Genomic DNA, 15,439 nt, shown 5'->3' with positions numbered 1-15,439 from the left:
TCGGTGCGAGCGTTCGGGCGCCCTGAGGGGATCGGTGCGAGTGTTCGGGGGCCCTGAGGGGATCGGTGCTCGAGTTCGGTGCCCGCTGGGGCTGGGCTGGCCCGGGCTCACCCTGTGACCGCTGCTGCTGTCACGGAGTGTCACCGAGCCCGCTCCGATCCCAGCGCTCGGCCCGAGTATTTCCAGCTCCATGCACCACAGGGCTCTGCTGTTCTCTGAGCTGCTGGATTTACGGTTCTGTGCGCTGTCTGTTGGGATTTTTGCTGCGTACTGGTGTTTGCCTGGCAATTTAGCTGATAGCCCTTTCACTATGTCCTCATCACACCGTTTCATGTGTTAATCCCATGAGGAATCCCTTCTCTGATCAGCTTGCTGTGTCCCAGAGCCGAGGTTTTTACCCTGTCACAACAACTCGTGTGGCTGTGAGCAGTTCTAAATGCTGTTTGCTTTCAAGATCTTAGACATACAAATCACATTTGTGCACATCTGTCACCCCCAAACTTGTACTGCTATTCAAAGACAACAGCTCTTTTTCTGTTTTTAACCACTCTGTCTTAAAAAAGCAGCTTAATAATCTGTTTCTCATCAGAAAGTATTTTTATGAACTTTAAGAGTTACCAGCAATTCAAGTAAGCCATGTCTAAAATGACATGTACAACATTTAATATTCTGAAACAATGTATAGTTAAATATGGTTAAAGTTTACGTATAACTGAAATATAATTACAGACGCTTTCCATGGAGTTTATGCTGCAGCTGCTTGCTCTGTACTTGACACAATTCTGCTCATGGTCACAAATACAGAAACACCTGCAATTTGCAGTTTCAGATGCAGGATTGATGATGAACAGTTCCAAATGCTGTAGGATTGGCTTCCTTTGCTGACAGTTTTCCCAAAACCTTACACCAACATGTTACTGCCTTCTCCCTGCTTGTTGCTTTGCTCTGGTGGTTTTTTGTTTGTGTATCCAAGTTGCTGATTCATGGTTTGGAATTTTTCAGCCTCTGGTGTCCAGTTCTCAAACTCAACAAGAACGTACAGATGAAATTTTTTATGTCTATTTTTATATCTTTCTCTTTTGCCCCTATTAGGCTATTGAGGAGGAAGGAGGGAATCCTGATGAAATTCCAGTGGTTTCAGAAAATATCATGAAGAAAACTCCAAAAAGAAGCAGTAAAGGTAGAGAGACTTTCCACCTTATCATCTTTGAGTTTTCAAGCAAGTGTATTCATTAAATGGAACCTTCATAATATGTTTTGTGTTACTGGTACTCTACCCCATATTTGTGCTGAGGGTTTTAGGGGTGGGTGATAAAATTAAACTTTAGCAGTCATTGAATCAGAGAATTTAATGTGATTTAGTAAGGCAGGAAGTATTGAAGAATCTGTTGGTTTGTTCTCAGAGTTCCCTGAAATTTGTATTAAGAATTACCAAGTAACACTGAAGCAGTGTCAGGGTTTTTAATACTTTTTTAATGTTGAAATGTAGAATTTCTAGCAAAGGCAAAATAAGCTCTGTAGTGTTTTGCTTCATAGCTAGTAGCAGTTGCAATTTTCTTCTCAGAAGCCAAGTTTTTAATCCATTTCTGAAGTCAGATATGTTTTCAAGGCCTTATGCTTGGTTTTTGTAGTGGTCAGACAGTCTTACATAATCCTTATTTTCAGAAAATAATTTACTAGTTTTCTAAAATTAGTTAATTAGCATAATTTGATCTTGTTTTGTAAGCAAATAGTGTTTAAAACTTTACATTGGAGCTGAGCAAAATAACTAGTTTAGCTAGAGTATTTTTATTACTAGATATGGTTTACACAAAATGTAAATTTGTGAGATGAAACTTGACTGTTTTGCCAGCTAATTTGTTTGATTTTTATCATTACATCTGATTTGGAGTAATGGTGCAATTACTAAAATGCAGGCTAAAATGTGAAATCTTGAATGTCACAACTCTAGGTGAAAGAGATCTTTTAAATCATATTAATTTCCAAGTCTCAGAAAAACACCTGATATCTGTTAGAGCACTTTTAATGTGGGGATGGAAATAGGTGAAATATTCCTCTTGGCTCTAAAATCCTTCTCACTTTTCAGTTGTAATGTTCTTATAGTTTTTGAGGAAAATCAAATTCATAAAAGGTCAAACAGCTGCTTAGCTCTGAGTTTGAGGAGTTGCTCCTTGGTGCTGAGGCTGATGTACTGTTTTCAGTAATTTCATTAATTCATTAATTGGGATAATTCACATCCAGCTGGTGGGCAGAGCACTGCAGTGAAACCCACAGCTAGCGTGGGGTTATTTCAAATGTTGTGCATTATTTTGTGTTTTGTTTGGTTGGTTTATTTTTCTTCTCATAAATGTTGAGGTAATAAATTGCTGCAATCTGAGCTGAGCCCAATGTTCTGGGGAGGTCACAGAGCTTGAGCTCCTGCCAGGTGCTGGACTGTGGCTTGTTTGTCACTTACTGGGGTGCTCACAAACAGGGGGAGAACTGAAGGAAACACCAACTCTGGTGAAAAACTAAAGCTTGAGGGGTACAATTATAATTTCTGCTCTGATTCTAATGATGATGATGTTGTTAGGACGTAGAGCAGATGAAGAGGGAGTGGAGGACAATGGCCTGGAGGAGGATTCTGGAGATGGACAGGTACAGGGGACTGGCTCTGGAGGGGTGCTGACAGATGGCTCTCAAGTCACCCTGACTGTGACAATGTCCTTTTTTTTTGTTTTCTCAGGACGATATTGAAGCAAGTTTGGAGAACTTGCAGGATATTGACATGATGGATATTAGTGTGTTAGATGAAGCTGAAATAGATAATGGCAATGCAGTAGATTGTGGAGATGATTACAGTGCCCATAATATTCTTGACTCGCTGTCTGATAGCAAAGAAAATGCTGATGCAGAAGTGAAAGAATTTCCAGATCAGCCTACAGAGTATGCTGTAGGTAACTTGGAGGCATCCCCACAATTTTCAGAAATGAAAGAAGAATCAAGAGAAATACCAATAGTGATGGTATGCATCTCTTATGTGTCGGGAATCAGGGTTTTCTTTTTAAAATTTATTTATTTCTGGATTAAATAACAAAATGCTAAAGCTAAAAGAGTGCTTGGGAAAATTTGGGACTGTACTGGTTATTATAGTTGTTGCTTTTCTTTTTACATATTTGTGGAAATATGTGTCTTGATTTTTAAAATACTTAAATGTTGTTGGTACACACGTGATTGTATTAATAGCAGTTTACAGAGCATTTGTTTTTAATCATACTTTGAACTCTACTTCACCTTATTAATTATAATGTATATATTATTCCTATTTTCATATTTTTATTTTAGAGAACATGTAAGGCATAGAAATAGTGTAGCTTACTTTCTTCTGAACTGAACAGCACCATTCAGGGAATTATATTCAAGGTTATTTTTCTGCTAAGATTGGGTCTTGCAGTTATTCAGTTGCTGAAAGTGTTTTTATGTTGGCTTTCTGTGTTTATCTGGCTGTTGACACTGGGCTGGAGGATAATCCCTATCCCCTTGAGATAAATCAAGCGCTTTATCTCCTGAAATGTACAACAAAGCATTTCAAAAAAAAAGTTCTTTCTGCCCCATCTGATGGGGGAGTATTGCTCTTTGTTGTGCATCCTCATTGACTATGAGGTTCTAAAGTTATGTGGTTCTTTTCTAAAGCTTCAGAAATAAGCTTGGCCCCCTATTCCCAGGCATATCCTTGTCCTACACAAATCAAATTGAAATATTCAGAAAAAAGCAGGTTTTTTTTGAGTCAGTAAATGTCTTGAGGCCAGGTCAGCTCCTATCATCTGCTTTCATCAGTGAAGGAAATAATTACCAAGTCCTGTAGGATTTTTTGGCTCTGTGTTGTTGCTGTAAATGACAGGAATAAAAATCAGGTTTTGCTGTTGGAATCCCCATACTTAAAAGATTTTTGTGAGCTGATCATCGTAGTTAAAAGATAATGAGAGATTTTATTCAGTTAGTGGGGGTTATCACTCAGTTTTTGCCATTATTGGTTGCTTTGGGTGCTGGATGTATTTGCTGGGTAACACTGTCAGTGCAAATACAAATCTTCAGTTTCTCACTCAGTTTTCACAATATTCCTTTATAGATAACAAGATGTCTCCTGTTTATTTTTTAAAGGTAGAGTTTGAAGATGTTGGGAACAGTTTAGATGCTTCTTCATCAGATTTAACCGTAATAAAGGTAAATGGTAGCCAGTTTTTCTTTACAAACAAAAAAAGCATAAAATGTATATATAATACTGTGTGGTGAAACTGTGTGTGTATAGTGGGTGCATTCTTCCTCTGCAAAGAATGGGAACTAATGCCTTTTGATTTATTCATAGAAACAAAGATTTCTTTATCAGATCATATATGTGTATATATGTATATACATATATAAAAATATATTTATGATGTGTGTATCACACTGAGTTTGGTGGTAGATTGGATTCCTTTTATCTGATGTAAATACCAGCTCAGTGCCTTACATTGTGTTTAACTGCCATTAAAAATGTACATATCCCAGGGTGAGAAGAAAGCTGGAACTGTCTATTCCTGAAATGCTGGCCTTGTTTCCAGAAATCTCCTGGTAGGTTAAGAACACCAGCTCCAGGTGAAGCTGGTGTTTCTGTTGATCCTGTTTTCAGAAAGGAGACTTCAAAAAACACAGGGTAGGGAAGGGTAACATGAAGATAAGCTTTCCTCTGTGCTGCTTACATTTATTGATTTATTTATCCATGTGAATGTGTACCATGTGTTCAACAGGTGGCTGACTTTGAGAGGTTTTAAAGTTTTCACAGACTTCATAAAATTTTGAGGATGTTAAAAACTCATCTTAAATTTTTCTTCTGAGAAATTTATTTGAATTTCAATGTTTTCAAAGCTGAAATAGGTTAAATTATAGTAATGCTTTCACTAAATACCCTCTTGTAATGGGTTGATAAAAAATGTCATTCAGAATAGCATCTTGCTTATGAAATAGTGATATTTCTCCTTTTCAAAATCTTTTTCACTACAGGAACTTGAAGAGTTACCTTTGGAGCCAGGTACTGTTTGTTTTTGTTTGGTTACTTTGATTTATTTTTTTAATGAAAAAAAAATCCTGGGCATTTAAACAGTTTCATTCTTCATTTAGGCTTTTTGCGTCCCTGTTTGGTTTTTTTGGTTCTTTTTTTTAATGCATTACTGTAGTGTACATTATTATGGTGGAAAATCCAGGTCATGCAGGGTCATAGAGATTGGAAACCCAGTCATATCACCAGATCTGTGAATAACCACCCTTGGAAAACTTGTTTAATGCCATGAAATGGTTCCCTAGAACTGTTACTGCAGAGTGAAGTTAAGGAACGAGCCTTAAAGATGTAAAGGTTCCGAAAACAGATCTTGTGATATCACACTGTACAGTGGTTCTGTGAATAAATATAAATACAGGAGTTGTAGGCAGTGCAAAGCTCTGGTGCAGAACAGAAATTAAGGAGTGACTGGACTTCAGAAGAAGGAACACGCTGCCATCAGGAATTTGCTACAGATCCCACTCGCTTTCTGGACTGCATGCACACTCATGCACCATCAGAAGATGCCCAGTTCTCATGTTGGACTGTCTCTGCTAAAAGAACTCAACAGAAATTTGGAAAATTGAACTCTCAGTGCCTTGATACGTTCAGTTAAGCATCTCGGACTCTGGAAGCTAACTAGAGAAGAAACAGAGCTGAACGATTTGCTGAAGAATATGAAGGCTGAGCCCGAAGTTTTTGGTTAAATCTGTGGGGGCATTTTTCTTGGCTGTTGAGGTGCTAGGGCTGATTTGTCAGGGTGTGAGAGAGCAGTTAGCGTGGTAGGCGTAACACTGTGTACACTAGGGTTTTCCAATCTCTGTGTAGCTTAGCAGTTCTCTTGGTGTTAGTGTGGCAGCCATGCCAGTTCCACATTTGTGATTGCTGTGGGCCGGGCAAGAGGCTGGCTGAGGAAGAGGACGCTCTCGCTGCCGCTCAGCTGGAGGAAGATGCTTTAGCTTTGGACAGCAAATCGGCCCAAGCTTTGGCAAGGAAGGAAGCAAAGCGTTTAGTGGTAGCAAAAGGGGAGACAAGTGAACAGAGCCCCGAGGAAGAGGCCCCGGACTCTGAAGGTGTAGTGGTAGAGACCCTAAGCGATCAGAGTAGCAAACGCTCCCAAGGCCTGGAAGCCTCTAGTGGGGAGACAGCGGAGAAAGGCGCAGGTGCCGAAGCCAGAGATAGCAAAGAAGATGGCAAGAGAGCAGAAGACAAAGCTAATTCTGAGGAATCTTCCCCTGCCACTAAAGAGTCCTCAGCCAGTGAGGGCGGTGATCAGAAAAAGAGGTTTGTTTTTTCTCCGTTCTAGACCAGATGCTATCTTTTATCATTGGTCCTTAAGTGATGCGAATAAGCTGTTTCCTTCAATTGGCCTCCGAGACTGATGAAATTGTAGCCTATTCCTAAAGGTCTCTTTTATTTCTCCATGTGTAGATATATTTTTTTTCTTAAGAACATTGGGTTTGATTTCCTTTCCTTCCTCAACCTTCAAAGGTTGTTTTCCCCAAATTACTCTTATTTCTGTCATCTGCAAAACAGAATTGTCCGTTTAGGGGTACAAATCCCTATTTCCTGTCACTCTTCTAGAAAATTGCCAATAATAGTGTATATTTTGGAACTAATTTACTGGTAGGTATCCAATTTTAGTTGTGCTGTCTAGAATTAATGGTCTTTTTGCATATGATCTCTTGAATAATGTGGTGTTTTATCTTTAGCCCTGTTGAAGACAAAGATGCAAAGGCAGTCACAAAAGATGAGAAAGGTAGGTGCATGTCTGGGGTTTTTTTGGTTTTTTGTTTTTTTTCAAAGGACCTGGAGTAAAAAGGTGGACTGTTAATTCTTTGAACCCTCAATGCAGTTGTAACACAGCTCTTCAAAATATAACTAAAATATCAGTTCTTTGTAACTTCTGTAACATTATTAACAGAGTTGGTGTTTGTTTTAAGTAAGTATTTTTTGTGATTTAACATTTGATACATTGTAATTCTCCTAAAGAAGATTGAAGTACAGGAAAAAAAAATCTGTAGCTACAAACTTTTTAAGGGTTTTCAAATGCACATTTACTATGGAGAGTTTTATGAAGGAAAAATGGGGGGGATTTAGGACTCTGAATTTTGCACTGCTACATTTGTGTTTCACATGGTCTTTTATGTTTTTTGTGCCCCAGGCCGTGTGGGGAGTGGTTCTGGCAGAAATTTGTGGGTTAGTGGACTTTCCTCCTCTACTAGAGCTACAGATTTGAAGAACCTTTTCAGCAAGTATGGAAAGGTATGTAGTGGATATGTAAATTAACAAACCATTCTGTCAGTTTAAAAGGCTGACCTTAAATTTCATTCCTGTTTTCCCTCGTGAATAACTGGGCAGGCTGAGTTCTTAACTTTATGTGCTTTGGAAACTCTATATCTGAAAGGAGCACAATTCAATAAAGAAGATTGAAATAGAGGGGTGGGAGCAGAGATGGAATTTGCAGAGAATATCTGTGCAGATACCTGTGAGAATGAGGCAATTCTTGACAGGAGAGACTGGTAGATCATCATGTAGTAGTCTAATTATGTCTTGAGTATCCAGCAATTAATCCTGTTTTAAACTATTCCATTTCAAGGGGTATTCTCTGGAGAAATCCAGTCTTTGAGGGCAGGCTCCCACTTATTTTGCAGTGCCTGCTGGCACAAAAGAGCAGAAGTTGTGGAAGGGAACTCTGTCTGACCATTTCCCCTTCTCCCAAATACTTTTCTGAATGTAATAGTAAATGTTTATGTCACTAAATACCACTGCCTGTCACAGATTGCCATGTGTGGGTACAGATGTCCTGTAAGGAAAGAGAAAGTGGTAGTAATTTTTATTCAGTTTTGTTTTTTACAATCCCACTCTCCCTTCTCTGTATATATCTGCCTTAAGCTCCTGACCTACTCAGCAACTTAAAGATGAATTTTCTGAGCTGCATTATTGAAGATGCCCCTGCTTGTGACAGGGGATTAATTGAACTAAATGGCTTTTAAAAGTCCTTTCCCATCCAAAGAAACAGTCATTAAGTTAGAATTTATTTAGTGACAGACCTGCAAACACAGAATATTTTGTTTTTTCCCAAAGGTGGTTGGTGCAAAAGTGGTGACAAATGCTCGCAGCCCTGGCGCTCGCTGCTATGGCTTTGTGACAATGTCAACATCTGAGGAGGCCACCAAGTGCATTAATCACCTCCACAGAACAGAGCTGCATGGTAAAATGATTTCTGTGGAAAAGGTAAGTGGCAGCTCTTTCATGGCAGCATAATGAAAATAAAAATATGCAATTTTAATCTCCATCTCTGACTATGTAATTCTTTCTGGCTGAATTTCTAGGCAAAAAATGAACCAGCAGGGAAAAAGCCTTCTGACAAAAAGGAAGGTGAAACAAGGAAGGAAAAAGACAGGCACCATTCTGCAGAGTCCAAATCTGAGAAGTAAAGTGTTGTTTTGTGTTTTATGATACATAAAGACCACTTATTTCACATATAACCAGGTGACCAAGTTGAACAGTAACTGTAATAAATCTTGATTTAATATTTTATCCTACATTTGAAATAGGAATAATGCTTGGAAAGTTGATGTTTTTGCAGTAGTAAGGGCATCTTAACTGCCCTTCTGTTCAGAAATACAAAGCTCTTTAGTGTTAATATAAAAACTCATTAGCTGTATTAGGAGATTCTAAGTCAAATTATTTATAGATAAACCATTATCTTTACCAGTCGTTTGTCCTCTGATCTGACTCTGTCTTGGACTCTTCTTTTAACTGACAAATATTTCTAGGATTTAGTCTGTCTTTCTGGTAGATTGACTGTGTGGTTAGTGAGTGATACTTCCAACATTGGTTTTTCAAGTGGTTTGTTGCTTTTGAAAGAGGCATTTTGCTTTCCTGCTTTTTGTAGATCTGTTGGTATTAAGAAGGAGGAGAAGATCGACAAAAAAGATGATACTAAGAAATCAGAAAAAGATGAAAAAGAAGGAAAAGAAAAGGATGAACAAAAGACTGGATCTTCTGATAGATCCAGGGCAAGCAAATCAGGTGATGCTGGCTGTCTTTCAGAAATGTTTTCAAGGATACTTGTACATTGTTAGATGTGATTGATAATTCAGTAAAAAGAAGATTACTTAGTAAAACTGACACAAACATCAGAAAACACCTTGAAAATTTTGACTTCAATTTCTAATAACTTAAAACAGTTTCCATAATTATTATGGAATTGTCACTGGGTTTAGACCTGACACTGTGTGTGGTTTGTGTCCTTTTTTGGGTTTTTTTTTTTTAACTGTGGCAAAGGATGTATTTTGTGGACAGAAGGATTAAATTAAATTTGTTCTTTTAGCTGTCATCCCTGCCAGAAAATACTGCTGTAATTTTGTGATAAATTTAGTACTCCCATCCTCATGTTGGCCAAATCTTGGCAAGCTATTTAAATAATGAATAAGTTCCATAAGTTATGGAAAACCTCATTAAAATAACTTTTTAATATTTAGTATCTTCACAGTTTTGAATCTTGCAAGAATTGTTGAATGTCTTTTGTACCATTTATTTTTGGCTCTGTTTTGTTTTCTAGCAAGTCGAGGAACAGAAAGGACAGTGGTAATGGATAAATCTAAAGGAGAGCCAGTTATTAGTGTGAAAACTTCTGCATCAAAAGAGAGGGTAAGGCCAGCTTCCAGAAAAGCTTTTGTGTAAAAATAGATGCCAAATAGATGTATGTGCTCAGAGATGGAGTTTTAGCCCTGCATATTGGTACAGTTATCCTTTTATCACTTTCTGGAAAGCATCAGGGTTTTAATGATGTGGCAGAGGGGAAAAGCTTCTATTTCACCTTTTTTATACCTTTTCACTGCTGACCTAGTGCAAGAAGTCAAGTTGCAATATGAAAATGGTGTTAGGATCATGTGTTTCCTTGAGCTTGGAATGTTGTTGGTGTGTTGTTTGAAATCACTGCAAGTCAGGTTGTGTTCCTCTAGTATTTATTTGTAATATTTAGAAGTTCTGCTCAAATTGGGGGTACTTTTCCCTTGAATTCCACTGTTGTTTTTTACCTCTGGGGAAGGCATGGCAGCCTGTTTTGTTCAGGTTGACATCGTGTAGGTGTTTGCCTAGGAAATGCACCGTGTTCAGCTCATGCATTGTTCTGATTCATCTCAGAGCACCAAGAGCCAGGACCGCAAATCGGAGAGCAAGGAAAAGCAGGATATTTTATCTTTTGATAAAATCAAGGAGCAGCGGGAACGGGAACGGCAGAGGCAGAGGGAGAGAGAAATCAGGGAGACGGAGAGGCGCCGGTGAGTTCCCAGGACCTCTGAACTTGAAATGACATTTTTTTTACCCCTTACCTGTACCTTTAACTCCCTTACCTGTTCTGTGTTTTTTGTTCAAAGCAGTGCTGTGCTGACCCTCCAACAGGGATATCTCAGATTGATTTCATGCTAATTACTATTTCAGATTGATCTCATACTAATTACTGCTAGAACAGACATAATGCCAAGTGATGGAGGCTTTTACTGCTGAAATCAATGTTCTCATGAGACTTCCCTAGGTGCTTTCAGGCTTTGTTTTCCACTTGACTGGATTTGAATTTCCTTGATTTTTCCCCAGAAGCTTGTAAATACTTTTTGTACGTCAGATTTCTGTCTTAGGACTTGCTGTGCTCTCTGAAAGCTTTTTCAGACTGGACTTAAGAGTAGATACTGTGGTACTTATGCAGAATTCTCACCTTTGCTTATGTCATTTCTGTGGACTTTTTTATTTTCCCCTAAGCTTAATTGGGAAGAAGGGAGAGAATGTAGAAACATGAAAAAAAAAAAGGCAAAACCAAACAAAAAACCTAACCCAAAACAAAGAAACAGTAAAGCTTGGACTGAAGAATCTCAATGAAAAACCAAGTATCTCTTTTAAATTAGAGAGAGAGAGAGGCGAGACCGGGAGCAGCGCCTCGCAGCCATCCATGAGCGCGATGAGAGACAGAGGCTCCAGAGGGGGCGGCGGGAGCGGCTGGAATTCCAACGGCAGCGCCTGGACAGAGAGCGCCTGGAGAGGGAGAGGCTGGAGAGGGAAAGGATGCACATAGAGCAGGAGAGGAGACGGGAGCAGGAGAGAATCCAGAGGGAGAGGGAGGAGCTGCGGCGCCAGCAGGAGCAGCTGCGCTACGAGCAGGAGCGGAGATCTGCCATGAGGAGGCCTTATGATCCTGACAGCAGGTGAGGAGCGGGGCAGTGGGGCTCCAAACTCCTCAGCCACACCCCCTGGGGGAGCCTGTGGAAATGGGGAGCACCCTGGATAAGGCAGTCATGGGAGCTCACAGCTGAAAGACTCTTTAGGTGCTGCTTCTAACACTAATAGCAATTTGAAGAAAAGCAAATACCATGCTTGTCCACTCGTAAGCCCTGTTCGGGTCTACTCTTCTTTCCCAAAGATGGATGACCAAGAGTAGTAACAACCCAGACTTGTTACTTTCTTGAGTAATAGAGAGTAGAGTAGTAACAATAGAGTAGTATGAACAGAGTTAGTAGAGTAGTACTAATAGAGTTAATAGAGTAGTAGAGTTGTTTGTATCAACTCTAAATGGTAAGGGAAAAGATACTCATTCTCTTCTCACGTCGCCACATACTGAAATTAAACTATTTTTGGTAAACCAAATTTTCTCTGAAACTGAAATGTGACTCGTGCTTAATACACATAGATTTTTAATTCCTGGGTTGAATGAGGTTTGAGAGAGCAGGAAAGGGGAGGTGTTTGTGGGGCTGCTGCTGATGTGAGCCCTGTGTGTGCAGGAGGGATGACCCCTACTGGCCCGAGGCCAAGCGGCTGGCGCTGGATGACCGCTACCACTCGGACTTCGGCCGCCAGGATCGCTTCCACGACTTCGACCACCGCGACCGCGGCCGCTACCAGGAGCACTGCTTGGACAGGTTGGCAAAGCACTCCCTCTTCTTCTTCTTCCTATGCCTTCAGGGAAATTTGGTGTCTTCTTGTGGCTTGAGCGGTGTCAACGGAGTAAAAGGAATCACTCTTGTGTATTTCTTGTGTCTGATTTCACACGTGCTTGCAATCCTTTGTTTCTGTGGGATGGGGACTATGGAAACAGGACGACCCACGTGGCAGGGAGCAGTGATGAGGAGGACTCCATCTTACCAGAAGGCTAATTAATTACTTTATTATACTGTATTATTCTATATTATATTACATTACATCTCAACTGAATCTGCCAAGTTCTCAACTGCCCAGAATCTCGTGACTGTCACCCCACAGTCCTGACACACACACACACACCTGGCCCTGACAGGCCAAGGAAACAAAACACCATCACTTTGGGTAAACAATCTCCATATTGCATTCTACTTTCACACAAACACAGATACAGCAAATGAGGTAAGAATATTCTTGGGAAGACTTGTGCCTTGCTTTTCTCTGTGAAGAGAAATGTGGGGCTACACACTTGGCCCTGACAGGCCAAGGAACCAGAACACCATCACTCAACAGCTTCTCTCAAGGTGTATGGAAGTCTGCTTTATGAACCCCTAAGATTTCCCATTCCCTTTTGCTTTAAAACTTTCCCTGTTTTCATCTTTGCAGCCTGGCTAATGCAGGTTTTTAGCACCACAGAATGGAAAATATTTTCTACGTGGTGCCATTGAGATTTCTGTTTGTTCTCAAGGGATCTCTGGTGAAAACTGTACTGTTTGTTTTTGCTTGTAACTCATTTCTGACACTGGTAGATTCACTGTGTTCTCCCTTGGTGTCACTAAGTACCTGGCCATCCTCAGTGCTGCCTTTTTTACCTGTATTAAAGTGATAGGTGTTAGTTTGATCTCTTTTTATACTATGAAATAAAAACTCTTTTGAATTATCTTGCCACTGAACATTAGCATCCAGATTTACAGCCTAATGAAGATTAACTTTTCATGTGATATTTCATGCAGACCTGGAATTATAATTATAGTGTTGATTCAACTGAAACTTTTCCTTTTTGTTCCAGGAGAGACTGTACAAGGGGAATTCCAGATCGAGATGGGCAGGTATGTTACAACCAAAGTATTGCTTCAGTTAAAAACCAAAACAAGCTGACCCCAAAGCAGAAAGGACACAGTGTGCACACAGCACAAACACAAATGTTTCAGCTGAGATACTTGAGCAGAACTAATTTTCTGTGCTAATGAGCATAAAGTAAATCATTAGGTTACCTGCTTGCTGGGGTGGTAGCCTCAGATACAGGCAAGGGTAAACCTCTGAGTGATGGGAGCATCTTTTCAGGCTGGTATGTGGCAGTAAAAGCTTTTTGATTGACCATCTTGGGTGTTAAGAGAGAGCTGCTGTACTTACTTAGCTGGCAATGGATGCCTTCTCTCACATTTATCTAAATGAAACAACTGGTGCCAGAATGAAACAAGGCTGTTAAAGGACAGGTGTGAAAATCAATGCCACAATGGGATTCAAAACCTTTCATTTCTGAAGAGAAGTAGGAAGTAAGCAGATATTCTATATAAAAATTTCAAATCTGAAGCCAAGAATGTAAGCCTTAAAAAACCTTACCAAACAAAAAGATCTCTCCCACCAGCGAAAAATAAACACCTGGAGTGAGCCATGCCCTACAACAGAACATGGCAAAAATGAGACAGCTATAAATTTTTTTCCAAAAAGCCAAATTTTTGCAATCCTAGAGTGTTGGGAAGGATGAAAGTTAGACAAGAAAATCTCACAGATATGTATGCTTAGCAGAAAGATTTTTAAATGTAGAATCTGATGAAGGAATAGAGATGGAAGCAAGTTTTGATATAGAAGAAAAGAATTGCTGAGCCAGTCTTACTGGCTAACCAAGGAGACAAAGGGTGTGTTAGTTAGAAGGGGTTTTTATGGCTTAGAGCAAAGGATAGACCCACCTCAAACAAGATGTTTTTACAAAGCAGAAAGATAGCACAGGCAAACAAGTCAGCAAATGTTGCAAGTAGAAAAAAGGTCTCAGAATTTTCCACTGCAAGAAAACTGAAAAACAACTTTTAGCTTAAACTGTAATGTACTAACCTTTAGTGATTGGAGAATAGTAACATGAATATGGTAATTATAGTAGTTATGATAAGCTATAAATAAAAGTTAAGGTATAGGTTGGTTCTACTGTATTAAGATGCTCAGCAAAGTATATAATGCATTGTAACCAAAAAAAAGTATATGATGCATTTGTAACCAAAACCAGAAGGTCTCCAGGCCTGCCTGCAGCTGGAGCTGACAGCTGTGGGCACAGCTCTGTCACCCATGACCCTGGGCTACTGTAACATCTTGGATGTAATAAACTGCATGTTGAAGAGCTGCCTGGAGTCCCACATCCCTCATTTAGGCTCTTGCACTAGAAGAAAGCTTGTGCTGGTTTTGGTGACTGTGTCCCGTTTGCCTTCCAGCACTACCCAGACGAGCGGCACGGGGGCCCTGAGCGCCACTCCCGGGACAGCTGGGGGGGCTACGGCTCTGACAGGAGGATGAGTGAGGGAAGAGGGATCCCCCCACAAACCCGGTTAGTGCCTGGCACATCAGGGAAGTGATTTGGGGTTCTTCACATCTCCTCAGTGAGCCTTTGGAGGGTGACAGCAGAAGGAGCTTGACAAGTGTGAATCCTCTCTCCAGATGTTTGAGCATCTGCAGGAGCAGGGAATTGCCACGTGAAGCTCTGTAGTGAGTAAAGAGCTGCTCAGTTAGCTGAGCTCCTGACTGTGCTTCTCCTGTAAATAACTTTCATTTCTACAGATGAGATTCAGTCTGTTTCTACAGTAAGGGCTACACAAGTCTCATTCATGGCCAGTGATCAGGTTTTAAAGGAAATTGAGTGAAAAGTCTCTGCAGTGGTGGGGGGTAGAGAACTTGGACTCGCCTGAATTGTAGTGGTTTCTCTTTAAACCAGTTAATCAAGCTGGGCATATTCCAGCTGCATGATTTTCAGACAGAGGAGTAGCAGCCAATGAATTAATCCATGCCCAAGAATTTCAGTCCATTGCAATATCCATGATATCTCTGGATGAAAAAAATCAAATTTTGTTGTGTGAAGGATGCTGTTCAGCAAGTGTCTGTCATTGTTTCTCTTTGACCAGTTCTGATTGCAGTGGTTGGGTGGCTACAGCTCTAGCTTGATTAACCATTTAACACACTTTGGCATGGGGTATGGTGTTCGGCTTTACCCTGTGCTGCTCAGTGGGTAGGGGACATACCTAGAAGATGTTCTTTTATTTTTTTAAGAGATGGACGTGACTGGGGAGATCATGGTCGAAAGTTAGAGGGGCATCAAGATCGTACATGGCAGGGAAATGTGGATGGAGGAGTGATGGGACGGGATCATGAGAGATGGCAAGGTACACTTGCTGCTTACCAGTGTGATTGTGGTTCTTTTCTGTGAAT

The 15,439-nt window shown here is 40.2% G+C and overlaps 2 protein-coding genes across 2 annotated transcripts in view; one reads left to right on the top strand and one right to left on the bottom strand.

Moving 5' to 3' along the window:
* The window catches only part of LOC102042702 (scaffold attachment factor B1), a 21,559-nt gene extending 21,226 nt beyond the window's left edge, over positions 1-333 (bottom strand). The window contains exon 1 of the mRNA XM_031063249.1: positions 112-333. Coding sequence (XP_030919109.1) covers positions 112-333 — 222 coding nt within the window. The remainder of the gene's footprint in view (positions 1-111) is intronic.
* Positions 334-1,023: 690 nt separating this feature from the next.
* LOC102033462 (scaffold attachment factor B2) overlaps positions 1,024-15,439 on the top strand; it is a 16,090-nt gene continuing 1,674 nt past the window's right edge. The window contains exons 1-18 of the mRNA XM_031063247.1: positions 1,024-1,180; positions 2,573-2,637; positions 2,726-3,004; positions 4,141-4,203; positions 5,020-5,047; positions 5,905-6,337; positions 6,766-6,812; positions 7,218-7,318; positions 8,141-8,290; positions 8,389-8,489; positions 8,955-9,091; positions 9,624-9,712; positions 10,208-10,344; positions 10,963-11,259; positions 11,833-11,970; positions 13,038-13,077; positions 14,452-14,564; positions 15,281-15,393. Of these exons, the coding sequence (XP_030919107.1) occupies positions 1,150-1,180; positions 2,573-2,637; positions 2,726-3,004; positions 4,141-4,203; positions 5,020-5,047; positions 5,905-6,337; positions 6,766-6,812; positions 7,218-7,318; positions 8,141-8,290; positions 8,389-8,489; positions 8,955-9,091; positions 9,624-9,712; positions 10,208-10,344; positions 10,963-11,259; positions 11,833-11,970; positions 13,038-13,077; positions 14,452-14,564; positions 15,281-15,393 (2,362 nt within the window). The 5' untranslated portion in view covers positions 1,024-1,149. The remainder of the gene's footprint in view (positions 1,181-2,572; positions 2,638-2,725; positions 3,005-4,140; positions 4,204-5,019; positions 5,048-5,904; positions 6,338-6,765; positions 6,813-7,217; positions 7,319-8,140; positions 8,291-8,388; positions 8,490-8,954; positions 9,092-9,623; positions 9,713-10,207; positions 10,345-10,962; positions 11,260-11,832; positions 11,971-13,037; positions 13,078-14,451; positions 14,565-15,280; positions 15,394-15,439) is intronic.

Source organism: Geospiza fortis, unplaced genomic scaffold (assembly GCF_000277835.1).
Source record: "Geospiza fortis unplaced genomic scaffold, GeoFor_1.0 scaffold241, whole genome shotgun sequence".
Lineage (NCBI taxonomy): Eukaryota > Metazoa > Chordata > Aves > Passeriformes > Thraupidae > Geospiza > Geospiza fortis.
Note: the sequence above shows the minus strand (reverse complement) of the source record. Positions and strands in the feature narration are given on the sequence as shown.